At 35.8% G+C, this 27,046-nt stretch overlaps 4 protein-coding genes and 1 long non-coding RNA gene across 5 annotated transcripts; 2 read left to right on the top strand and 3 right to left on the bottom strand.

Annotated features, from left to right (window-relative positions):
• Window positions 1–3,342: 3,342 nt before the first annotated feature.
• LOC148209407 (uncharacterized) lies at window positions 3,343–4,057 on the top strand. Its single transcript, XR_015792858.1, has 3 exons — window positions 3,343–3,656; window positions 3,749–3,839; window positions 3,916–4,057. It is a non-coding gene; the product is annotated as an uncharacterized LOC148209407 (long non-coding RNA).
• Window positions 4,058–4,241: 184 nt separating this feature from the next.
• On the bottom strand, window positions 4,242–7,672 carry LOC111005175 (uncharacterized). Its single transcript, XM_022276589.2, has 2 exons — window positions 4,936–7,672; window positions 4,242–4,835 (listed from the first exon to the last, which is right to left on the bottom strand). The coding sequence occupies exons 1-2, from the start codon at window positions 7,589–7,591 to the stop codon at window positions 4,465–4,467; spliced, it is 3,027 nt and encodes a 1,008-aa protein (XP_022132281.1). The 5' UTR covers window positions 7,592–7,672; the 3' UTR covers window positions 4,242–4,464.
• A 1,867-nt stretch (window positions 7,673–9,539) lies between these two features.
• LOC111004667 (uncharacterized) lies at window positions 9,540–13,143 on the bottom strand. The gene is made up of 2 exons (XM_022275775.2): window positions 10,223–13,143; window positions 9,540–10,120 (listed from the first exon to the last, which is right to left on the bottom strand). The coding sequence occupies exons 1-2, from the start codon at window positions 12,876–12,878 to the stop codon at window positions 9,726–9,728; spliced, it is 3,051 nt and encodes a 1,016-aa protein (XP_022131467.1). The 5' UTR covers window positions 12,879–13,143; the 3' UTR covers window positions 9,540–9,725.
• A 1,746-nt stretch (window positions 13,144–14,889) lies between these two features.
• On the bottom strand, window positions 14,890–15,468 carry LOC111005017 (peamaclein). The gene is made up of 2 exons (XM_022276361.2): window positions 15,310–15,468; window positions 14,890–15,222 (listed from the first exon to the last, which is right to left on the bottom strand). The coding sequence occupies exons 1-2, from the start codon at window positions 15,380–15,382 to the stop codon at window positions 15,029–15,031; spliced, it is 267 nt and encodes an 88-aa protein (XP_022132053.1). The 5' UTR covers window positions 15,383–15,468; the 3' UTR covers window positions 14,890–15,028.
• Window positions 15,469–23,303: 7,835 nt separating this feature from the next.
• On the top strand, window positions 23,304–25,645 carry LOC111004545 (uncharacterized). The gene is made up of 3 exons (XM_022275583.2): window positions 23,304–23,920; window positions 24,401–24,748; window positions 24,817–25,645. Exons 1-3 carry the CDS (start codon window positions 23,501–23,503, stop codon window positions 25,432–25,434), a joined length of 1,386 nt encoding a protein of 461 aa, XP_022131275.1. The 5' UTR covers window positions 23,304–23,500; the 3' UTR covers window positions 25,435–25,645.
• Window positions 25,646–27,046: the final 1,401 nt, after the last annotated feature.

Genomic DNA, 27,046 nt, shown 5'->3' with positions numbered 1-27,046 from the left:
GGCTATGAAGACGAATATTGAAGAAAGATAAGAGTGTTAGAAGTTGGAACACGTTATGTTCAAGACTTCCAAGAGGTGCTTTGAAAAAAAAGTATTATTTATTATTATTCTTGTTGGAGACCTGATTTAGAAATTTATTTACATAAATGTCTAAATTTTTATAATTTTACATTCTGTGAGTAGGATTTTAATTTAATTATGAATTTACCCCTACTTATTGCATTTTCATTTATTATAGTTTTTTTTTGTTTTTTGAAATATAAAATAGTTATTTTCATAAATTAATATCACAACCCTTTAATTAAGGTGGGTCCATATTAATTGCCAATTCAAATCCCTTAATTCACTCCTTCAAACCTTCAAAAAAAGATTGATTTTCTTTATTTACCGATTTTATTAATTAAAAAATATCCAAATCTCATGATCCCCATTTCTTCTGATTTCTGCTAAGAGATATAAATGATACATAAAACAATAGAACCAGAGATGTAATATACGAGTATATAGTTCTGATTTCTGTGGTTCTGTGGTTCTTTTATGTATTGTTCTATTTCTTTCGATTTCTCGATATTTTTCTATTTCCGTGGTTTAAAAAATTAGAGATATAATATATATCCTACGGAAATAGAACCAGAGAACCAGATAAATCAGATACTCGTATATGCGAACTAATTTAGAACCAGAGAGCAAGAGATGAACCTCGATTCGGTCCACAATTGAAACCTAAATATAGCATAAACTATGGTATAATGGGAACTGACGTACTGAAATGCTCATAAACGGAGGTCAGAGATGAAATTAGATGTTACCGGATATGGAGGAACAACGACGATGTTATTGTATGAGATGCGACGGAGGCCGACGTTGAAATGCTCTGCAAACAAAGGAGAAGGAGAAGCGGAGACAGCAACGATGTCAGAGAGATGCTTCAGAGGAGAGGAAGCCCGACAATCGAAGCGGTGAAAGAAAATCGAGGGAGAAAGAAGGAGGTTACGAAATTTTGGGGGTTATAAGATTTTCAGTTTTGGAAAGTTGAATTAGCATCATTTTAGGGATTTAATATATTTTAATAATGATTTACCAATTTCATATTTTACTAATGATTTAATATTTAGATGGATATATTAGTAATCTTTATTATGAGTACCATCTAATTTGAGAGTTATTTTAGACAAAAGTGTAAATTCTATACGCTTCCAATGTAATTAGGACTCCTAAATAGACTAGTACTAATTCCTTATTATTATGTGGAGATCGTTTTTTCCCCATGAAAAACCACTATTTTGTTGTTGTTTTTTTTTTCTATCTCTAAAACACTGAGGTTCAAAATCAGTTTCAATAGTGATAAAGAACCCTTAATGAAATTAGAATTTTTATAAAATAAAATATTAAAATTTAAAATTCAATTTGTATCAACTCAAGGAATTACCAGAACGATACCTTGATGATCAAAATCAACAGTATATAAAAATTGTTCATATACTCAAGATTCGAACTACTCCACAATATAACTTGATCAAGGCTACTTGAATGATCGTAACATTGAAATCTAACACTCATGAATTGCAAATAAATACAAGTTCTAGACTTTTGAAGGAAAATTGCAACTTTCATTCAATCACACAATTCTGAATTTAAAGAGAACATCTAGACTATTTATAATCTCCAAAATAACCCCAAAAGTAATCTAAAAGATCTGAAATGTTGTAACCCCCAATTACATGATGGTCATGACAACCACTAGCTAAAATATAACTTAAAACACTTCAATGAAATGTTTAAAACTAAAAATACAATAAAAAGACATTTGAATCTGATAATTGAAGTATTGATCAACATTCAAAGTTTTTGTAGCCTCCCAATTATAAATGAAGCTTCACTTGAAGTAGTTTTAAGTAGCTTTAAGTGTAGTCTCATTAATCGATGGCCGACTTGCACTAAATGAAGCTTGATATGCACCTAAGTTCATTTAATGCAACTTGAGTTCCTTGAATCCAATTTGGGTTTATTGAATGCAACTTGAGTTAAACTCCACTTCAACTTCTTTAAATGAACTCAGTTCATTTAATGCAGTGCCTCCTTTAAGCTCTACTTGAAAGATGTTGAGTTGAAAAGCTCAAATCCTCTCTTGATCATCTTTAGCCGAGCCCACCAAATGTTGAACATTAGAAAGTAAAATTTGTTGAAGCTTATTGATTATTGATCTCGTTATCGATGCTTGAGGCATGATAATGAAGCTTATTTGTTTATTAGATAATCTTCATTACTGGTAAACAAAATTGAAAATCTTTACCATGGGCTAAACTTTTACCAAAACGAGGCTTGAAGATCCAAAAGAGATGAGGAAGACTTCACTTAAAAGGATCCTTTGATAAGCGCCAAGGTTGCTCGGGTTTACAAAGCTAGAGGTCCTTCTAGGATCCTTGCAAACATTCACAAAAACGACTAACTTACCGAATGATTCCAACCAAGAGTAAGGTTAGAAGATGAATCACTCTTAGATCGGACTTAGAATCTACGATGGTCACTCCTAGATCCTAAGACGACTCACTCCAGAATTAGCTTGATCGAGACTAATCCAATGAATCGGTTTAACATCAAACCTAAAGCAAGATTTGAAAGAAGCAACACCAAAAGTGTTAAGGAACAAAAGTTCTTGAATTTCAATATCTTTTTTTAATCTTTAGTTATCCATAACAAGAGCATTACAAGCCTTTAAATAGGCAAAATGGTCGTTCAACATAAGAACACCAAAAGTTTTTCAAAATACTACTTAATGCAAATTGTAGAAAATAAGACATGCAAATTAAAACTTGATTGCACATCATTCTAGACACTTAAATGCGGATCAGAAAACGTAGTCATGCTTCAAATGGTCTTATCTATGTGCTGTAGGAGGCGCTTCACATTTGGATATGGTTTGACAACTTTTGACTTCACAAACTCCAAAGAGGTGCAATCTGCAAAGGCACCTGTTCACGAATCTGCACACTTTTTTTGTCCTCCGTGCCATCTCTCAAAATAGACAACTTTTCCCGTGCCATCTTTGCTCCATTCTCTTCTTGACTCATTGAAGTAACATTATGAATAAATTCGGGCTCAAAACTCTTTGTTGGTTCTTGTGCATTAACAAGCTTTTGAAGATGCAGTGTGAAAGCCTCTTGAATCTTCCTTGCCTTTCTTGTAATAATTGCTCCTTTGATATATGTAACTGGTCACAAATGGATTCGTATCATCCTTTGATAGTGGAGTCCTCGAATTTCAAAGAAAAAAGTAAGTGTTTTATATTTCTATTACAAAATAGATTTCACAATCTTTTGGTTGAACATATATATTAATTACTGTTGAACTATACTTGATTTGGTCACATCCATAATCGTGTTTTTCCAACACAATTTATCGAATTCATAACCATATTAGATGAAAAACATAACATGCAATAAAAATTGTAGACTAAAAACATTATCCAAACTAAAACCAAAAAGTGTCACTCTCGACTTCCCATCTATACTTCTTAAATCAATCAATAATATTATTTGTTTAAACTATGAACCGACCGCACAGGGATCCTCAGCATCTTCGAGCGTTGCCGTCTTTGCCAATCTATAAGCCACCGTGTTGCTCTTCTTTTGAGGGATTTGATTCAACCAGCTCCGGTAAGTTAGAATGGTTCTGGATTCTCGATTGCCAGTACTTCAAGTACTTCCCATCTTTTCTTTTAGCCATTCTCACGGTAGTACCTTCGCAGTCCTGTGGAATTCGCCTAACCAGGGGATGATGATGATGCAGCGTCGGAGTTTAATTTCAGATGGCCGACGCACGGTGGAGGAAGATTCTAGGTATTCGCCTCATTCCGTTTTTCTAATGCCTGTGCTCATCTCTCTTGATTCCTAATATTGATAATTGCTTCTGCAGTTTCCTCATCGAAAGAGTCTTTTACAATCTGTTGGTTTCATTCCCTTTGATGCTTGAATAGATACTATAGAAACCACATAATTTCCTTTCAAAGAGTCTGGGATTATAACCCTTTTGCTGCCCGTTCCATGGGGAATCCAGTTGTCAGTTGCAATATCCTCCCAAGTTTCCAAAACCGAGTTCCCCATTATCTTTGTGGTGACGAAAAATTCCACCATTCTTTCTGTGGATCTCATAGTTTGAGGCATTTGATCCCCACCAAAATTTTGCACACATCGAATTGAGGTTGGCACACAGGCTGGTAATTTTATAATTACCCTCATATACCAAAAGTTTATACATTATTAGAATTATATATGTTATTCTAAATACACCACTTCTAATACTTATATTCATAGATACAACTCACAGATGTGTTTTTCACAAGTAATGCAAATTAGGATGATAAGTACTTTTATTTTCCTGCACCTCTTTGCTGCGCGATGAAAACAACACATTACCAAGTAACAGATCATGCATCTCTTGTTGATCAATACATGTATCACTTTTCTATGGAGAACAAATAAGGCTGCCTTTGGCATTCTTGAGCTTTGAAACAGCATCTTTCATGTCAATGCGGTTTGTCGGAGAGTTCATAGTGCATAATAGTGCAACTCCAATAACTTTGATCAAACAATCCTTCTGTTTATCTAAACTTATGATGTGTCTTTCATACTCCAAATCCATGCAAAGTTTCGACAACTTGAAATCTATCACTTCCATCACATCTGCTGGGAAACATGACTCCACCCACTTCACCAGATTCTGTTCTCCTGTGAAATATTCGTCTGTTGGACTCTTTCCTGTAAAAAGTTCTAGTAATGTTACTCCAAAACTATACACATCTCCCGCTGTTGTTGGCTTTACTCCAAAACCATACTCTGCATTATCAGAATTCTCTGGATGGTTAGTTATAAAGCCTTAAAAGATGGCTGATTAAGCATGGATTTTTATTCATGACATGACGTGTGATGAACAAACCTGGAGGAAGGTAACCGATGGAACCTTTTAGGACATGTGTGGAACTTAAGGATTGGGTCATTTCACTTTCAATTAGTAAGCGAGCCAATCCGAAGTCTCCTACTTTCGCAGTCATGTCTGCATCTAGAAGAATGTTGCTTGGCTTTAAATCACAGTGAACTATGGGGAGTTCACAATCATGGTGCAAGTAATTTATTGCTGAAGCAACATCGATGGCAATGTTCATTCGCTCGAGGATATTGAGCCCAATTCCACTTTCGTGGCTTCTTCGGCCGTGAATCCAGCCGTCCAAGCTTCCATTGCTCAAAAGTTCAAAAATCAAAGCTCGAAATTCCATGTTTGAGAAATCTATGCTGGAGCATGATGTGATGAGTTTAACAAGATTTCGATGTCTCGCATTCCGCAAAGCTTCACACTCAGCCATAAAGCTCCTTGTAGAACCAGTCCTGTTGATGTCGAGAACCTTGATAGCCACTGGAATTCCTTGCTTTAAGCTGCCCATGTACACCGACCCAAAGCTTCCTTTTCCAATCAAATTTTTCTCGCTGAAATTCTTGGTTGCCAAACGGAGCTCATCATAAGAGACCATTTCGTGTTCTCCCTTGAGCAATTCAATTGATGATGATGCAATCTTTGATTTTTTCGTCTTAAAATAGATCAGCATACCAATGATAAAGCAGAGTGCTAGTGTTGAAAATACAGCTGTGAAGGCGATAACTTTAATTACTTCGGCACGTTTAGATCCACTCTCTGGACATGAAGGATACAGGCAAAGCTTTGGATTTCCTTCTAAATAAATTCTGCTGTTGCTTTCGAACACTCCACCCCTGGGGACTGCTCCCTCCAGGTTATTAAAAGAGAGATTTAAATATTGAAGGCCTGTTATACTTTGAAGCTCTTTAGGAATGAGGCCTGAAAGATAGTTTAATGAGATGTCAAGACGTCGGAGGCCTCTAAGATCTTTTAAAATTCCAGGAATGGGACCCGAGAATTCATTTCTGGCCATTATCAATACCTCTAAGCTTCTGCAACCACTGATTGAAGGAGGAATATTACCAGAGATATGGTTATTAGATATATCAATGGTTACAACATTTTCTAAAGATCCGATTTCTTCAGGAAGAGACCCACTGAAAAGGTTATTAGAGAGATTTAAAACCATGCTTAAACCAGGCAAATTGAGAGTCTCTCTTGGTATACTTCCATTGAGCTTATTGTTGGACAAGTCCAATGAGATTACTTTCGTAAAGTTCCCAAAAGACGTGGGTATGTTACCAGCCAGATCGTTTCCTGAAAAATCAATTTCACTCAACATTCGAAGATCACCCAAGGAACTTGGAATACTACCAGAAAATCGATTCCTGGCCAAACCAAGCTTTTGTAACTTTTCCAAGTTGCCTATTTGAGGTGGGATTTCACCTGATAACGAGTTGTCGCTCAAATTCAGCAGAGACAAGCCACGCAAATTAGCAATTGAGGTAGGTATATTGCCATACATACGATTCCCTCCCATGTTCAATATCGAAAGGTCCTTCGAAAGATTTCCAATTGATGCTGGAATTAGACCTTCCAACTGATTATCATCAATTGCAAGGTAGTTGAGATGCGAGCTGTTTGTCAAAGAAGTTATGAAGCTAAGTCCATTTTCACCCACGCTGACGATTCTATTTGACCCAATATTATACATTGAAAGTTCACGGAGATTTTCCAGACCTGGTGGCACCGTTCCATGAAGAAAATTGTGAGCAAAGCGTATGACTTGAATTTTCGTGATGTTGTGGAATGACCGAGGGATTGTTCCAGTAAATTCATTGAAGCAAAAGTGGAAGACTAAAAGATTGGGGAGACTCTCTCCAATGTTATTTGGAAATGTTCCCCCAAGTCTGTTTGAAGCTAAGGCCATGGTGACTAACGAAGACATGTTGAACACGTTGGGTGGAACTGCACCAGAGAGATCATTGATACGGAGCACAACATGCTTGAGATTTTTAAGGTCACCCACTTGGCTGGGAATCGATCCACTCAGACGGTTGGTCCCTAAGTTCAAGGTAACGAGCGAAGAAATGTTTCCAAAGGTTGCAGGAATTGTACCGAAGAGTTGGTTGTGTGCCAAGTTCAAGACTTGTAGGTTGGTTAAACTGCCCAGCTCTTCAGGAAGCCTGCCTGTGATTTCATTTGACATCAAGTCAAGAATCTCAAGTGCAGCCATTGCGCTGAAGTTGAAGGGAAGTCCCCCTTCTAAATTGTTGGAACTCATGTTTACAACTCTCAGGCGCAAAAGGTTACCGATTTGTCTAGGGATTGGTCCCGTGAATTTGTTGTTCTGAAGTTGAAGAGATTCAAGGAAGGAAAGGTTCCCAACATGAGGATCTATTGAGCCCGTCAGTCCGAAGCCGGAAAGATGAAGTTCAACTACTCTTCTGCTGCCATATCTGCTGCAGCTGACACCAGTCCAGTTGCAGGGTGATGAATGTTCGTTCCACGACGACAGAGAGCTGACGGATGATAAGTTGAGTCGAGACTTGAATGACAGCAACGCCATTTTGTCTGTGTCGATGCTCAGCATGGTCGATCCATCACAAAGAAGTGTGCCGCTCAAGAGAGCTATAACCGACATGAACACAGAGAAGGGAACAATTTGACAAGGAGAAGCCATGTGTATGAGTTTTAGATTTGAGAAATGTAGGCTCTGCTATTAATGTGCATTTGGCGACCCTTTCAGAGAAGTCGAGAATTCAAGAAGAGTTTTAAATGCGTTTTGTTTTAATATCTATGCACTCGCGAGGACTTGTAAGAACATAAGACACGGTTGGTTGAAGAAATGTCAAGTCAAGAGACGATTAGTATTATAGCACTAGGACACCAAATTGGAAATAGATCATTCTTCTACCAAATGAGATCTTTTTCCAGCATTAATAGCAGCAGCGGTTGGAGCTTTTTTTTTCTTTTGTTTAATTGTTTAATTGAACATGTGAGTGTGACGATTCAAATCTCCGATATTTTGGTCGAGAATATATGTCATAACTAGTTGATGATAGATATTCTAAATCTATATTGAATGATTATTGACTACAGATAAATTTTGGATTTGTATCCATTGGGAGTAAGAGGCGGTTGCAAATATGGAAAAAAACATTTAGTAAAATTAACAAAATAGCAACTAAGATTTTTTTTTAAAAAAAAGATGTTCAATTTTAAAATGAAAACTTTTATCCAAATGATATATATCTATACTATATCTGTAATATATCTAACTATTGATATATATACATATATATATATATATATATACACACACACACACACACATATGTGATATACTATTGATATGAGTGTCTAATATATTTATAATGTGTATGTGATATACATATGATACTACTGATATGAGTGTCTGTGCAATATGTATATGATATATAACTAATATATTATTGATATGAGTGTCTGATATACTAATAATATGAGTGTATGATATACTACTGATATGAGTGACATTTTTTACTATATTTAAAAATTTAAAAAATAGGTGACATATTTTAAAATGTATAAAAGATTTTTGCTACCAATTGTAATTTTCTTAGAAACAAACTACATTGAATAACTTTTCCGTATTGGTTTAAGAACTAAATAGTTATAATATGGTCATATTGAAAATAATGATAAAATTAGGAAAATTTGTATTGGATTCCTAATTGGGTTAGAAAAGCTATTTAGTCAAAGTAACTAGTTCATCTCGACAAATATTGATAAATCGTGTCTAGTACATATCGTTTTCTAAAAATATCTATGTTTATTGTTTACTAGATAGAATTTTGGATGAAAATATTCATGTTGATATTTATAACTCAAATTCACAATATTACATAAATTTATTAATAATTTATGTGATATATGTGAAAAATATTGCCGTTAATATTGATAATTCAAATTCAATAATTTATGTGATATCCCCACATCTCTATCTTTTTTTTTTTAAATCCACGCCCGTGTCTTCAATTTTTTGAAACTTAAAGACTAAATATAAACTTATTTTTAAACTTATAGACTAGAAGTGTTTACTTATAAAACTTAAAAAAAAAAGGTTTAATTAAGTCATAAACTATTATTAAAATATACATTAATATAAAAGTAGAGAGTAAAGCAATGAATGTCAATAAATCAACCAAATGTTATTGATTCATTGTAAATAGACATGTTAATACCAAATAAATACATCACCTAACCCTGACTCATGGTGCTTTTTCCTTTTCTTTTTATCTTTCTTTCCTTCTTCCTTCCTCCTTCTTCTAATGAGAAAAATTGAGGTACAAATATTGGTAAAATATCAGTAAAATATCTAAAAACGTCAATAAGATATAGTAGGTATTTCGACCGTCGTCAATGGTCAACAAGAAATATCAACAAATATTGGCAATATATCACCAATTTTCCATAAAAAAGACTCCCCACTTTTATCATCATGGAACCCATGGACGTTCTACAAACATATTAGTCAATATCAGTCACATTTTCATTCTCCAGCTATTCAGACTATTCTATTGATAGATTAAAGGGAAAGAAATAGACATCTAACAGAAACAAATTGAAAGATTTAAAGCCCAATCAACTTGCTCAAATTTTGTTTATATTAATTCAACAGCAATAAATACATCATTTAAAATACCCATATTCAACTTCAACTTACAGATGTGTATTGCACACAAGTAAAATGCAAATAAGATCGACAACTTTTATTTTCCTTGATCTCTTTAGTCTTTGCTGCAGTGAAGAAAAAAATACATACATCCACCAAACTACAACACAACACTTATTTTAGACTTAGGAGAACGAAGAAAATTATCTTTCGCACTTTTAAGCTTTGCAACCGCATCTTTAATGTCTGTGCGACTCGCGGGAGAATTCACAGTGCATGAGAGTGCAACTCCAATCACTTTGATCAAACAATCCTTGTGCATATCTGAACTTATGACTCGACCTTCGTACTCGAAATCCACACAAAGTTCCAGCAACTTAAAATCAATCACTTTCATCACATCTTCTGGGAAACACGACTCCACCCACTTCACCAGGTTCAAGTCTCCAGTGAAAGATTCATCTGTTGGACTCTTCCCTGTAAAAAGCTCCAACAATGTTACTCCAAAACTGTACACATCTCCTGCTGTTGTTGGCTTCACTCCAAAACCATACTCTGCAAATATCAAAGTGAATCCTTCAAAGTTAGTCATTATAAAGCCTTGAAAAATGGCTGATCAAGCATGTTTTTTTTTTCTTTCACTCTTGATGAACAAACCTGGAGGAAGGTAACCGATGGAACCTTTTAGAACATGAGTGGAAGTGATGGAAGATTGAGGGGTGGCACTTTCCATTAGCAACCGAGCCAATCCAAAATCTCCAACTTTTGCAATCATATCAGCATCTAGAAGAATGTTGCTGGGCTTTAAATCACAGTGAACTATGGGGAGGTCACAATCATGGTGTAGATAATTTATTGCAGAAGCAACATCAATGGCAATGTTCGCCCGCTCAAGAATATCAAGCCCAATTCCACTTTCGTGGCTTCTTTGGCCTCGAATCCACTCATCCAAGCTTCCATTGCTCAAAAGCTCGTAAACCAGAGCTCGAAATTCCATGTTTGAGAAGTCTATGCTGGAGCATGATGTGATGAGTTTAACGAGATTTCGATGTCTCACGTTTCTCAAAGCTTCACACTCTGCCATAAAGCTCCTTATAGAACCAGTCCTGTTGATGTCAAGAACCTTAATAGCCACGGCAATTCCTTGCTTCAAAATTCCCTTGTACACCGACCCAAAGCTTCCTTTTCCAATCAAATTCTGCTCGCTGAAATTCTCTGTTGCCAAACGCAGCTCATCATAAGACACCATTTCGTGTTGACCTTTGAGTAAGTCAACCAATGGTGCAGTCTTTGACTTTTTCCTCATGAAATGGATCAACGTACCAAAGATGAAGGACAGTGCCAGAGCTGAAAACACAACCGTGAAGATTATAGCTTTGACTGCTTTGTCTCGTTTGGAGTCACTCTCTGAACATGAGGAAGAATACAAGCATAGCTTTGGATTTCCTAGTAAACTGACATTGGTTTTACTTTCAAAGATTCCACCTTGAGGAACTGCTCCCTCGAGGTCGTTAAACGAGAGATTCAGATACTGAAGGGCTAATAGATCTTGAATGTTATCAGGGATGGGGCCAGAGAGATGATTTGAGGAGAGGTCAATGACTTGGAGGCCTTTAAGTTCTCCTAGAGTACTGGGAATTGGACCTGAGAATTCATTTCTTGCCATGAACAACTTCTCCAAGCTATCCCAACCTTTGATAGATAAAGGAATCTGTCCAGATATGAGATTGTTTGACATATCAATCTGAAAGAGCTTTCCAAGGGACCCAATTTCCTCAGGCAGAGGACCAGTAAGGAAATTGTTGGAAATGTTCAATGTAGTACTCGCAGGGAGATTGAGAGCTTCTTTGGGTATGCTTCCATTGAACTTATTGTTGGATAAATCCATCGAAAGAAGCTTCTGGAAGTTTGAAAAAGAGGTGGGTATGCCACCAATCAGCTCATTTCCTGATAAATCAAGAGTTGTCAGTTTTTGAAGATTCCCCAAGGAGCTTGGAATCGAACCCGAGAGCCGATTTCTGGCCAAAACAAGGCTTTGGAGGTTCTCCAATTGGCCAATCTCTGGTGGGATTTCGCCAGAGAGCGAATTGTAGCTCAAATTCAGCAAAGCCAAGCCATTTAAATTCCCAATTGAGGGAGGAATATTTCCAGAGAGACGATTCTGTCCCATGAACAATATGGAAAGAGACTTGGAAAGATTCCCAATGGATTCCGGAATCTGACCTTCAAAATTGTTGGCATCAATGGCAAGAAAAGAAAGGCGAGAACTGTTTGTCAGTGAATTGATGAAACTAATCCCATCTTCACCTGAAACGAGCTTATTGTACCCAACATTATACATGGTAAGATTGTGGAGATTCTCCAAACCTGGTGGCACGGTCCCTTCAAGAAAGTTATAGGCAAAACGAATGACCTGAATATTAGTGATATTATGCAGCGAAGGAGGAATGGTTCCTGTAAATTCATTGAAACAAAAGTTGAAGACTAAGAGATTGGGGAGTGTTTCCCCAATATCCCTTGGAAATGTTCCCCACAGCTTGTTGGAAGCCAAGGCCAGAGTAACTAAAGAAGACATATTGAATATGGCAGGGGGAACAGTGCCTGTGAGATTGTTAATGGTAATGATAAGATCCTCGAGATTTTGGAGCCGACTCAACTCACTCGGAATCGGACCTGTGAGAGAATTTGTACCAAAATTGATGGTGACAAGAGAGGAGAGGTTGCCAAACGAAGGTGGGATTTCGCCAAAAAGATGATTTTGAGCCAATTTCAAGACTTTGAGGTTGGTTAAGAGACTGAGTTCTTGAGGGAGACGTGCTGTGATCTTATTGGATGTCAGATCAATAGTCTCAAGGGCAGCCATTCCACTGATGTTGGAGGGGAACCCACCTTCAAGGGAGTTGGAGCTCAAGTTGAGGAGTTTGAGGCGAAAAAGATTGGAAATTTGATGGGGGATTGGTCCTGTTAACAGGTTGTTTTGGAGCTGAAGGGAGTGGAGAAATGAGAGGTTGCCAATATTAGGGTCTAAGGATCCTGAAAGTTGCAGGCTTGAAAGATCAAGGGAAACAACTCTAGTGCCATCTTTGTCGCAACTGACACGAGTCCAGTTGCAGGGGGATGAGTTTTGGTCCCAAGAAGACAAGGGATTTGAAGGCTGGAGATTGCTAAATCCAGACTTCATGAAAATCAAGGCCTGTTTATCTGTTTCAATGCTCAAACTGGCTGACCCAACGCTGGAGAATGAGGCTGTGAAAGCTAAAATTGTGACAGATATGGAAAAAACAACAAGTGGGGATGGAGATGGAGCTCCCATGGCTCAAAAGCTCTTAGATCAGTAGTGTTGGATTGTGATTTTGAACAACAGAGGAGAGGAAGCACACTATTTATTACTGAATTCGTAAAGGTTACAAGTAAATATATACTTTATGGTCTTTTTCATTCTTGTCGTTTTTTCTCAACGAATGGAGTGTCCATTAATTGCTCCTAGAAGGGAAATCATAGAGAAAATAGTATAAAAAATTTGAGTTTGAGTGTTGAAATGGTGAGTATTGGTATAGAAAATATGGTGACGGTCAAATATATTCAAGCCATGAAAAAGAAAGTTGCTTGAGATGTCAGTCCAGGGCGATGTCACAAAGAAAGTCAATGGTTTGAAGGTTCATTAACAATTTATTTTATAGAAGATGAAGTTTTGTTCCATTAATAAGATATTAATATATTAAAAAAACAGCGAGTAGTCTCGGGTGAGCTTTATTCCTATCCGATAATCATTGTGCAAGACAATAATTATTTTCTCAATGTTGTTTTGTCTCTTTATGTAGTTGATTCTTGATTTTAGGACAAGTGAACTTTGTTGACGTAGAAAATGAGGTGGAGTTTACTTAATCAACATGATGATCGACACACAGAACTGCACGGGTGGCATGTTGTGTCAAACACACACTGATGCTTAAATTAGTATTTACATCGAAGTATATTGAGCTGAGTAAGGGTCATCTCATACGTACCTGACCCTGAGGGAGATTCTGCTATTTATAGAAAATTTATGTCTTGTGGGTCCTAGATGGTCTTATCGAGTGTGATCCAAAGATTGGAGATTCTGTGGTGTGCTCCACCTTATATGTGGTTGAGGTGAGCTCCACCTCACACATGGTCGATGTGTGATCTTATTTCTTAGGCGGCCTCTTGTGACAAAGGTGTGCTACACACTCGTGTGGCCAAGGTGTGATCTACCTCATTATCATGTGGCTGCGTTCATGGCGACCACAAGGTAGGTATTTATAGACCTATAACATTAGCCTCCACTTCTAAGTTGGATAATAGGTTAAACCAACGAACAGGTTGGACGCAATCTGGCTTTGGAAGCAATCTACATTGTTGTCCTGTGTAGGCTCCCACCTTGACATGGGGGAGTGATGGAACCTTTGCATGTTAAATTGGATCCCACATTGGCTCCAAGGAAAATGTGATCATTGCTCGAACAAGGTGAGCCATGGCCAATTATGTTGGGAAAAAAATATAGATCAATCGATTCTCCTATAAGTTCTTCAAACATGAACTATTTGATTTTATCTTTCCATGGGTTAAAAGCAGATAAATAAGTAACAATAACAAAAGAATAAGAGAAAGCTTAACAGCACAAGGGTTCAACTATAGTTGGGAATCAAGATATTACTATCTTGCTTCTAAGTACCCTAACAATAGCTACCTAAGATTACACAATTGAAAATACTCTCACTCAAACCCAGGGATACAAACTCCTTTTTTTTTTCAACATTGCCCACAACCAAGTCTCTTAAGTAGGACACGGGATACAAAAATACTTGTAGGACTTGGTAGTAGTGTTTGAAAATCATTTTCTTCGTAGGACACAGATTGCTAAAAAATTGAAAACTCTTTATATCTTTGAAATACATAACATTTATCTTTTACACTTTTCAAAAATTCAATGATGGTCAGCATGAGAGGGTGTTCACCGATACGTATCCAAGTATTTTTTTTCCAAATGGTAACACTTATCTCAATTTAAATTAATGAAACAAAAGTTTTCATCACTAGTCAAATTGGAGTTTCCATTTCTGCTTGACACTGGTCAAATTGAAGTTTCAAATAAAGATAGATGCAGGCCTTGCCCAGTCGATTTTTTTTTTTCCTTTCAAATATAACCTTTCAGTCTTTAGCTTTCAAAATGTACTTATTAGGTTTGCAAATTTACTTCAAAGATCAAGTAGGCAAGGTTTTTTTTTTTTTTTTTTTTTTTTTGATAAATTCATGGTTGTTTGTAAGGAAATGTGTTAGCAATAGTACCATTTGGACATTGATAGTTAATACCAACATGATTCCAAATAATATTGATAGTCTGACGGATCAGGTGGGATGTGGCATAAAAGTAAAGTACGGTTGCCACATTGTACACTGCACGTGAACACAATCCTTCTGAAAAATACAATTCTTAATGAAGGGTTAAGGGCACTTGGGCTTGCGCTTGGAGTTTTTCATTTGGGCATAGCAAGGGCACTCGTGCTTATTCCCGTAGGTCCCTGATGGCACGCAGTGGCACTTCTCGCAGCAGATCCCGCAGTATTTGATGCACCGATCCTGGACTCCAGCTTTTGCGCATCTTTCTTTGCATTTCCAGTTGCAGAAACTACCTTCACCTAATTTAACCCAACAAATTAAAGACACACCAAAAAGAATGAGAAAAAGAAAATGGAATGTTAAAAAGTAATTTCGTTCTTAATTACCTGAGGCAGCCATGGAGAGGTCGACGAAGAAGGAGAGTAGGAGCAGGCAAGTCAGAAGATGAAGAAACTTCATTTTCTCGGGAAACAAACAGATATGGGATTTGGGATTTGGGATTTGGGGTATTTATATTTAAAATTTTGAAGTGGTGGGTTTTGGGGTAGGTGAAAATGTTAATAAATTTGATGTTTTCAGGGGGTGGAAATTGGAATTAAATCAAACTCAAAACACACCAGCACATTCCAGACTGTCAAATAACTTAAATCCACACTTACACTAAGATTCCTTCTTCCATTTTAGCTTCTATTGCTAATGTACCTCACAGATGTATCAACTTTTACAGACCTACCAATCATGCTTTGACACCTCTTACTAATTATAGTGTTTGGTAGTGCGGGGCTTACGTGGCTTCTGCTAAATGGACCGTCACCCTTCTCCTTCACTGCTAAGTCCAAGCATCATTCTTGTTTAGTACCAACGTTTCCAGAAGATTCCCCGATTGACCCAGTTGGAAGGCGGGGAAAAGTTTGTTGCACTTGCATGGTAAATTTTTTTAAATATTAATTTTACACAGAAACTAATAAAATATATTTATTAATAGATTTCCGACAATAATATAAAACTTTTAAAACTATGAAATAGACTTTATTGAAAATTTAAGAGAAGTTTAATTTGACTGAAACCACTGGAAGACTGCTTCACAATTAATTTTCATTCTATGCCAGTGTTGAAATCGTCAATGGTTAAAACAAATTCACCACAAAAAAAAAAAAAAAGAAATGGAAAATTCAATTTTCATCCCTACAAAACAAGTGTTTTGTATCAATTTTGAGTAATGGAGAGAGCATAGAAATTTTGAGGAAAGGTGAGTTAAGAAAATAAACAATAAAAAGGAAGATCCTCCAAATATTTTCTCCAATAGTAAAATTTTACAAAGTCTCTAACATGAATATCTGGTCTTAATTTTCATTTTTTTAAACGTCTTATTTTTATTTTAAATTAAATTTATGAAGGATTCATTTTCACGTTAAATATTCTTTTCAAACCATTTTTCATCATATAATGAAAGAAAAGAAAAATTATATATATATATATATATTTTTAGTACAACAATGTGTAGAGTGGAAGTTTAAACACATCATCTTTTGACGGGCGATACATGTTGAGCTACACAGAACACTTCAATCTCCCTCATGTTCCCAACATTTTATTTAAAATTATAGTTGTATTTATTTTAGTATTATTCTTAATACTTTCAATTCACTTGTATGAAAAATATGATAAAAAAAATTTCACAACAGTAAAGATGAGATTAAGGATGGCAAAAAAAAAAACTGGCGGGACTCAATTCCTACCAATACCTGAACCAGTCGGATCAGAAAATCCCCGATTTTTTTAAATGACTATATATGTCGTTATCTTCTTTATTTTCCGGTTTGGAAATGAAATCCCATGCAAAAAGAAGAAGGCCTGGCCAATTAGAAAGCCCAAAAGGAGAGAGGCCCATACCTGGTCCAAAATTTTTGTTATTTTAATATATTTATTTTCTTTTTACTTATTAAGTTTATGAGAACCGTTAAATATTTTACAAAATTAGCAATGCAAGTAAACCATTTTAAAATTAAAGTTGTCTAATTTTTAACCTTAAAACGTGTAAGTTTTCAAATATATCTATTGATTATTTAAAGAATGAAAAATATTTGAATGAGAAACATTTTCCTTTTTTAGTTCAACGATAAAGTGAGATTTAAACATCAAAATAGAAGAACTTCGCAATCTCGTTCCATCCTAATAATTTCTTGAAATTTTCCAAATGCCTGATAAATCTCTTTTATTATTATTTTTATCTAATAGGTTCTTCATTCAAAAAGTATCTAATATATTGTTGACATATTCAAAATTTTTAAAAACCCACCGATTTATTGGACACAAAATTGGAAGGTCCTTTCTAATTAAGACATTATAAATTCGTGAGTTTTATAAAAAATGTCAAATATGACAAGGACTTATTAGACCCCATTTAAAAGATTCATAGACTAAATTTATAATTTTTATTTTTATTATTATTATTTTGGTATAGCCTCCCATTCTCATAAATGTCTTATATTATGCCATCTCATTATCAAAATCGTCACTTTTTTTTTTCTCTTTTTTTTTTTACAGTGTTACATTATAGAGGTTGGGAAGAAATGATGAGTAAAAAGTTTTCTCGTCCCACCGTGTGGCTAGAAAAAGTGCTTCTATCAGAAATTTAACGATGCGATCTTTATTCTTTAATGGCTTTTGTTTTCTTTTTCGCTCAAAAGAAAAGGAAAGCTGTGGGTCTGAATTCTGAAACACCCTCTTCAGATTCATCTCACCAATTAGCAACTCTGAAAATGACAACTTTGGACAGCTGAGTTGGCAATTCCCAATATGCCTTTTTTCTTTCAATTCGTCCTAAATTTAATATATTGGGTCTCTGCCAAAATACAAATTTTCCATCTTTCCTCTCAATTCGATTGATTTTCCATTTTTATTCATTTTATTTCCTAAGTTTCTAGTCCTTTTTACTACACAATATATTATAGCAATGTATAGACATGTTTCATAGGGACAATAATAAGTCTTTCTAGTTGGGAGAACTTAACGGTGAAATAGACAATGTCATATCAATTAAAAATAGTGAGTGCCTGTCATTTTCGAACCATAATAATTCTAACCAATATAGAACTTCCAACTATTCGGTAATTTTTCCATCAAAATGTAAGATTATATTATTACACTTTTCAATTATACCCTTGGTAATAATATTAATCAATATAGGTAAACCTTTTATAAATTCTCCTTGCTAATATGTACTTTCTCTTGTTAATCTGTCTCTCATTTTCACTCCCATTCTTGGGTGGGTTGGGTGTGAATTTTTATTCATGATACTGGAAGTCGAAAGTGTTTTTTTTTTAATATAGAATATTTGTTAACACATAAAAATCACTTTTGAAATAATTAAATTGGTTTAAATTTTTTTTAAATACTTTAAAATTGATTTTCTAAAACATAAATGATCGATTGAAAGTCACTTTAGAATTATACAATTTGGTATTTATAGAATCATTTTTAGACATAGTACCACCCAACAAATTTTGTTTATTAAACTCAATAACTAAACACAAAAGTATTTTAATTAAACACGTTTATACAAAAATTGTTTTAAGTAAAACTATATTTTTTAATGTTGAAATGAGAAGGTACGCCAAACTCAATCTCAAGAGTCACTTTTAATTTCTTTAAATTAACCTTAAATATGATAAGTTGGTGAAATAGGTGCATCCTTAGAACTAAAGTAGAGAGTTACTTCTAAACCAACCAATAAATTATACAAATTAAATAAACAAAAAATATACTCAAAATCAGGTCACAAAGACCAACATAGCTCAAACAGTAATTGACTTGTTCGGGTATGTTGATGCTAGAATTCTGCCTTCTGGGATCTCGCCAAATTCGCACCAATCTTCAAGAACAAAGGGATTGATGAGACCTGCAAAATAGTACAACACTAAGACTGGTGTGGCTTTTGCCACATGGACTCCGATGCCTAAGTTAGTATCGGAGTATTCGGGTTTAAAGAAAATACTATGCATCTGATGGCTTCTGTTACGCCGTAGATGTCTGCCCAACTTCTTCAATCATTGGAGCTTTACCCTTTCGTGGATCACGAAAAAGCGCTGGTTGTTCCACCTCATGTTGCTCGAGTTTTTGTAGAAGCAGGGACATGCTCCGGTTCATTCCCTCTACCTTCTCTTCTAAGGCGGCCATCTTGTCGCCCAGTTGATCCAAACCTTCGATCAGCTTGTCTTTCGATCCGAGAACTGGTCGGTCGGTATCCGTCGGTACGAGTACTGGTCGGTCAATATCTCCTTCGACTGCCTCGGGCGGGGATGTGTCCCCATTAACCTTCCTCCTATGGTGGCACTCTTCATTAGAATGTCGTGGACTCCTTCCCGAGCTCATGTTGACAAGTCTACAATCTCTAATCGTTCCCACAGATGACTCCAATTGTTGATGCTAGAATTCTGCCTCCAGGGATCTCGTCGAATTCGCACCAATCTTCAAGAACAAAGAGATTGATGAGACCTGCAAAACAGTGCAATACTAAGACCGGTGTGACTTTTGCCACACAGGCTCCGATGCCTAAGTTAGTATCGGAGTAGTCGAGTATAAAGACTATGGTTGTTAGGCATACCTCTAGGGTTTGACTTACCCTTGTATTTATAATGATCAACTCCTAATCCCCTAGGGTTTACATTCGTCGAATCCTTATGAACTCAGGAGATCACAGAATGGGCCTCACGCTATACTATTTAGGGCCGAGACCAAGTCGACTCGGATTGGGCTTGCACGGGGGTCGGGAATCACTGGAGAGGTTCTTGGCCACTAGGCCGAGAACCCCTCGACGTCGAGCACTGCTCGGCGCCAAGGTCTGGTCGGCTATGGCTGGCCTGGGTCGCTGGGCCCCGACCCGCTTACCTCTCTCCGCTTATCAGAATGTTACCAAAGGAGCCCCAAGTTTCTTGATTCCATGTTCAGTTTTTTTTCCAAAACATAAATAAAATAATTATTTTGTCATTATTGACCTATAAAATGTTTAATAAATATTTAAAATAAATAAATATGACATAAAAATTTTGGATATTTAATTAAAAAAATCATTTCCATATTAAAAAAATTTTATTTTTGAATTTAAACTTTGGAGACTGATAAACAAGAAATAATTACCAAATATTTTTATATGTTTTAATAAAAAAAATAAAAAAACAAGAAACTTGTCCAACACAGTCCTATTTTATTTATTAAAAATTGATGCAACAAGAAAAACAATGAAGAAAAATAAAAACAATAACAATAAACAGAAATGGTACTAATGTATCCATTAATACTCAAATTCCAACCATCCAAATATTCAAACGAAATTATATAGGTAAAATATATATATATGTATGTATATATATATGTATGTATCTGTATATATATATGTATGTATCTGTATATGTACATACGTATATACATATAAATGTATATACATACATATATATATTCCAAACCTAAAAATAAAAGGTCCAAAATATACCTAAAAAGCATCCAACAGTTGCAACACAACCAAAAAAGTCAAAATTCACAAAAACGTCTCCTCTAAGCATAATTATTCATGGCCAATTACAAATACTAAAATAAATAAATTGAAAGAAAAAAGAAAAGAAAGAAGGATGCTTTCTTCTATGTCAAGTTAGAGGTATATGTCAAGTTGAATTATGCTCACTTTCGCAATTTCGTCATTGGTTTGAGTTTATATTTTAATTTAAAAAAATTAAATTATAAATAACAAATTAAGAATAAGAGGATGAAAAGAATTTTTCTTTTCTTTAAAAAATCTCCCAGAGATGGCACAGGAGCAAAATCCTTGAGCTTTAATACTAAAAATAATAATAATAATAATAAAATTTTAAAGTCTTAAATTCAATAAGTTAATTTCAGTATTTTTTTTAAAAGACAGTTTCAATGTTACTCAGTCTAGATAACAAATCTTTACCATAGAGATCCATTAGTACAAATCACATAGTATTTATTTCGAGATATTATATATATATATATATATATATATATGTATATATATATATATAAAGCCTCCCAAAAAAGAAAATTTAGGAGGTAGGATTGTAGGGGTAGGCTACTGGCTACATAAAAGTGAACAAATTTCCATACCACAGTAAGCAACAGCAATATCTCAACATATTCAATGCGTAAAATTGTCGCTACCTCAATTTTCTTTTTCCTTTTTTATTTTCAAACAGTTTTCAACTCAGATTTGTTCGATTAAATTTAAATAAAAACTGTTTTATATAATTTTCCAATGCTGGGGTCCACAGATCCCCAACCAGAGGAGCCCATTCAGTGCCGTCCCAAGTTCGAATCCCTCCGTTACCCTTGCCCACACAACTATCACTTCCTCAATCCTCATGATAAAATAAATAAATAAATAAAACTCATCCCCAGCCGCAACTTTTTCTTCGCATTAAATTACATATTTCTTGATTTCTGTAACCAGTAGATATTATTTAATAAATTCTTGTATCTAATGAATTTATGAAATTTAAATTTGTATCTAATAGTCCCTAACTTATTTCGCTATTTGCCAAACCGAGCATAGCTCAAATGGTTAAGGCACCTATCTCTGACCACCCCCACAATGTTGTACTCAGAAAAAAAAAAACTTATTTCGTTATTTTAAAATTTTGTGGATCTATTAGACATTAAAATAATATTATCTTTCAATTTTTTTGTTTAATAGATTAGTGAATTTTAAAAAATATCAAATCGGTCAATGGTCTATTAAATGCAAAGTACAAGTTTATGAACTTATTTGACACAAAATTGAAAGTTTAGGAATCTTTTAGACTTTTTTTTAAATGCTTTTTAGACGTTTTTTAATAAAGTTTAGAGATTTAATAAACACAAAAATACAAATTTGAAGATCGGATCAAAGGTTTTTTAAAATTTAAGAATTAATTAGAAAGTTTATCAACTAAATTTGTAACTTAATTTAAGTAATTGAATTAATTTAACTTGTTTTTATTTTTAATGAAGGTAGATTGATAGGGAAGGATAATCAATATTCAGATTGATGACTTAAAAGCAATACGTGAGTTGTGAAACTATTTTAATTTGTTAAAAAATCTAATTCAACAAACAAAATACTAATACTAATACCAAAAGGTTCATTAAAAAAAATAAAAATAAAGTTCTAACGACTCCATTTAAAAGTTTTTAAATTTCATCATATAACATCATAGATTACCAAATATTTTAGGAGTTTTCTTCGTCATTTTAATAACTCTTTCATATATATATATATTTATAATTTGATGAACCAAATCAAACCATTCAGGGTAAATTTATTCTAGACGGGTACTAAAAAATATATAATAAAATAAGACGGAAAGTGAAAAAAAAAAATCAAACAAAACTAGTGGTTTGCACATACCTCTTAGTCTCCTTTCATTCATTTCCACTCAATAATTCCTTTATATCTTCTGCCATCAGATTAAATAATATTTTTAAAAATCTTTAAAATATTATTTTTAGCAAAAGCAAATATTGACATCCAAATAAGCTAATTTAATGTCAGAAAATAAATAAACAAAAATATTTAACATATTGTCATTTTCGTTCATTTCTTCAAGTGTTACCTAGTTTGGTCAGGTTGGATCTTACTAGATTTAATTAGAAGCAAAAAAGATTTATAAAAAGAAGTTATAAACGCTTCCAATACTACGTCGTTTCTTTCAAAGTAAAAGAAGCGAGAGAAGAATTAAGCATTATTACCATTTATTTCTTAAAAAAAATAAAAACTTTTGGCGCATGCTTACCGCGTTGATCATTGAATCGTAGACTTTACAGACCCCCGGTTGCGATTCCTCTGCGACCTCCTCGCCGATTTTTTGACATAATTACAATTATATTATAATTAATTTCCGGTGAACGGCGGCGGTGCTCCCGGGAGAGCGCCGCCGTATTCGAAAAGATAAAATATGGGCGTCATTTCTCTTTCAGTGTGGGTAAAAAAGCATCTTCATCTGGTCTTGTCGTGTCGTAGCAGCCCCATTCCCCAACCAACCAAAATCTTCCCGTCTTTAAAATCCCATATATTTTTCCAAAATTAAATAACGTGCGATGCACGTGACGATGATATATGTATTGATTATAACAAGGAATTAGGGTGGGGAGGGGAAGACGACGGTTACAGTCCCTACAATGGAGATAAATTAAAAAATAAAATAAATAAAATGGCGGTGAAAATAACGGCTTAAGAATCAGATGGGGGAGCCCATCAGTTTCCGCGGCAAATTTAACAAATCTTTATCGAGAAAAAAAAAGAAAAAAGAAAACAATAATTTCTTAAGCTTTTCGATTGAGAGAAAAAGGAAAAAAAAAAAAAGAATTATGTTTATTGTTTCCTTCTTCCAAACGGCATCCTTTTATCTTCTTTTTCGTTTGGTCTCAATCTTTTTTATGCTTATGCTTTTTAGCGTGCTTTGTTCTCACTGTCTGAGCTCTCCCACTGCCTCTTTGTTCATTTTTCCGTTTCGGCGATATTCTTCAGCAATCTTCCAATAACATCGCTTTCTCATCTTCTCTCGCCTCTGGGTCGACGACGAAATGGACAGGAAACAAGGGTTCTTCTCGTCGCTTAAAGAGGAGGTTGTCAGAGGCCTCTCTCCGGGGAGATCAAGGGCCAAGAGCCCAGTTCGGAGTGCATCTCCGGCCACTGCCACCAATTCCCGGCGCCGGAGGAAGGGCCACCACTTGATTGGGAGATCCGGGAGCTTCAGGCCGGCGGAGGCATTGTCGCCGTTGAAGGAAGGCCCCGATGACACGGACGGTGAGGATTCCAAAATGGAAGGGAGGTGGGCCCAGTGGATGAAGGGCCAGCTCTGTAGAGCGCCTTCTGTCTCCTGCTCTGCCTATAAACGCTCCGATCTGCGGCTGCTGCTTGGGGTTTTGGGCGCCCCGCTTGCCCCTGTTCATGTTGCCTCTTCCGACCCTCTGCCTCATCTCTCCATTAAAGACACCCCCATTGTCAGTCTTTTTCTTTCTCTGCTGTTTCTTTTGTTCAATTCTTTCGCAATTTTCGTTTTCTTCGTCTTCCAATTCTTGATTTCATCTACCGGCTTGTGTCGGGGGGAAGAAGAGAACTGAATGGCTTGGTTGAATTTCAATGTTAGTTGAATTCTTTAGAGGACTTATATTGCTGCTGATTTTTCCTAGGAAATGGATTGATTCCATTCAATACGTTCTTCTAATTGCAGAACATTTGGATGAATTAGGGGAAAACTAGTCCAGATTGATCGATTCCATCTTTGTTTGTTATTAGTTTTTTTCTGTCCTGATGATGGTTGTATCGGGATTTTAGTACTGTGAACTATGATGAGAAAATTGAGGAATGTAGAAATGCTTGTTCTTTTTTCCCCCCTTGTTAAATGTTGATTCTTGAAGTTCTTTGTTTATCTCAATGATCAAAACTTTCTGGATATCATGGTTGGATGGATTCTCTTTCAGGAGACTTCATCTGCACATTATATATTACAGCAGTACACTGCTGCTTCTGGAGGGCAAAAGCTTCAAAACTCTATTCAAAATGCCTATGCCATGGGAAAGGTGAGGATGGTAGCTTCTGAGTTTGAAACTGCTAACAGAGTTATCAGGAGCCGTAACTCCTCGAAAGATGCCGAGTCGGGTGGGTTTGTCTTGTGGCAAATGAATCCAGACATGTGGTATGTAGAGCTTGCGCTTGGTGGCAGCAAGGTTCATGCTGGGTGCAATGGGAGGCTTGTTTGGAGGCACACGCCATGGCTTGGTGCACATTGTGCTAAAGGACCCGTTAGACCCTTACGCCGTGCACTTCAGGTGATTGTCTCTGCCTTCAAGTTCACACCGTATTCGATCATTTCGCTTAAGTTGCTCCATTTTTCCAGGGGCTTGATCCTAAAACAACTGCAAGCATGTTTACCAACGCAAGATGCACTGGGGAAAAGAAGATAAACGATGAGGATTGCTTCATCCTCAAGCTCTGTGCAGATCCTGTAACATTGAAGGCCAGGAGTGAAGGGCCAGCTGAGATCATAAGACACGTTTTATTTGGTTATTTCAGTCAGAAAACGGGGCTCCTGGTGCACTTGGAAGACTCTCACTTGACCCGCATACAAAACAATGGAGGTGATGCAGTTTACTGGGAGACCACAATCAATTCATTTCTCGACGATTACCGACCCATTGAGGGGATTATGATTGCGCACTCGGGACGTTCGGTAGTAACCCTCTTCAGATTTGGAGATACTGCTATGAGCCACACCAAGACCAGGATGGAAGAAGCATGGACAATTGAAGAAGTAGCATTCAATGTCCCTGGTTTATCTGTAGACTGCTTCATTCCTCCTGCTGAACTAAGATTTGCCTCAATGAGTGAAACTTGTGAGCTCCCTCAGGGTCAGATCATTGATAATGCTGTTGCAGCACAAGCATATCATACTACTAAAGTCGCTGCTCTCGACAAGTTCAACGACAGTAATGTCATCTGGAATACAGACGCTTAAGGGGATGACGTGAAGAGTGACAGACAGACAGTAGTAAGTTATTGTACTGATAGCAAGCTAGATGCCTAGATCTCCTTGAGATAATTAATAGCACATATAGGAACTGGGACCAATACTCTTTTAAATTTGTAAATAGAGCATTGTCATTCATAAAATTTTCCCCTGTTCCTTGGTAAATTGTCAATAGTCATCCAAAAGACTCCTTTTGAAATTTGGTTCCTATTCTTCAAAGTCAAATCACTTTCCCCTCATAATTAAAGCTTATCTTCCTCACACCAACTGTAATCAAAGAACCGAACTTAGGTCTGGTTCGTGGGTTTGTTAATTTACGGCCTACATAAAACCATGTTATAGAAATTCAAGCTTATATAATCTACCTTCTGTGTTACATATTAATCTTTACACATCCTAAACTTATACGAACTCAAGCTCTTCTTCATAAACTGTCTCGTTAAAACCGTCAACCAAACATCTCCCATTTGATGTCATAATCCATCCAAAGCTCTCATAATTCATCCAAAGTCAGCTTTGGATGCACTTGTTTGCATAATAATTGCCTAGTTCTATTCTCATCAAAACACTGATGAATTTGAATCAGCAGAAGGGACTGTTCATCATGAGATGATGCAATCTGCTGTTGCCATTATTGGGTGGTCTTATCAAGTAGTTTTCCATAAAGTTAAATTACGTATTAGAAGGGCTACAGTTAACAAAAATACTTATTGCATAAAACCCTTTGATTGATCGTTTTCAAGAGCAAATGAGAAGCCATTATTGTGCTTAAACCTTACACTCTGCTGGTACGTACATGTTGAATAATGCAGTCCCATGTTGGCTTCCTTTTTTCCTTTTCCACGCTAGCTTCAATTCTGTCGGATCCATAACTTAATGTGGGATTTGAAACTTAGTACAGGTAAAGGCCAAGATCATGTCTAATGCGGAGGCCCCAATTATTATATTGAGAAGACTAATGCCACCGACTCATAATTAAAACGCCCCCTTGCTTGCTTTATTTGGAATCATTGCATCTTTGGTGTCAGTCACTCACAAAATTAATTCTAAGTGTAGCAAGTTTTTGCTGGATCTAATCAACCCAACTAAAACAGTTTTGGGTTGGGTTGGGTTGGGTGGGGTTGTAAGGCTAATTCAGGTTAGTTTGGATTTGGATAGAGTTAGAATTATTATGAGACTAGTTGGTTGATGAATTTTCTTCTTATTAAGCTGAGTTTACGACTCTAAAATTTTGGTTAAATCAAATTCATTCTATGATCACTTTCACGGTAGCAGTTTTAATAAATTTGAGTTTGAATGGCTTGGAGTTTGTAAAGTCTAGTTTATGTAGCATGTGTTTAGATGTGCAAATTAGGAGATGCTATATAAACTTGTATTAGATGGTTTGTGGGATTATTTTTTGGCATCTAGGCAGTTGCATAAGCTTGAAACTCGAGATCAAGAGAGTGCCAAGATGCAACCTTTACCTTTGTTATGGTGGTTCAAAGTGGAACTCCAAGATCGGAGTGTCTTGATGCTACCTCAAGCGCCTTGACGCTGCCATACCTCAACTATTTGCTTTCACCCTTCGCTTTTGCTTTCACAATGCCCTTTCTATTCC

This window comes from Momordica charantia, assembly GCF_013281855.1.
Source record: "Momordica charantia cultivar OHB3-1 chromosome 8 unlocalized genomic scaffold, Mcharantia_2.0 BLBB01000008.1, whole genome shotgun sequence".
NCBI lineage: Eukaryota > Viridiplantae > Streptophyta > Magnoliopsida > Cucurbitales > Cucurbitaceae > Momordica > Momordica charantia.
The sequence above is the reverse complement of the archived record's forward strand: the minus strand, read 5'-3'. Positions and strand labels throughout refer to the sequence as shown.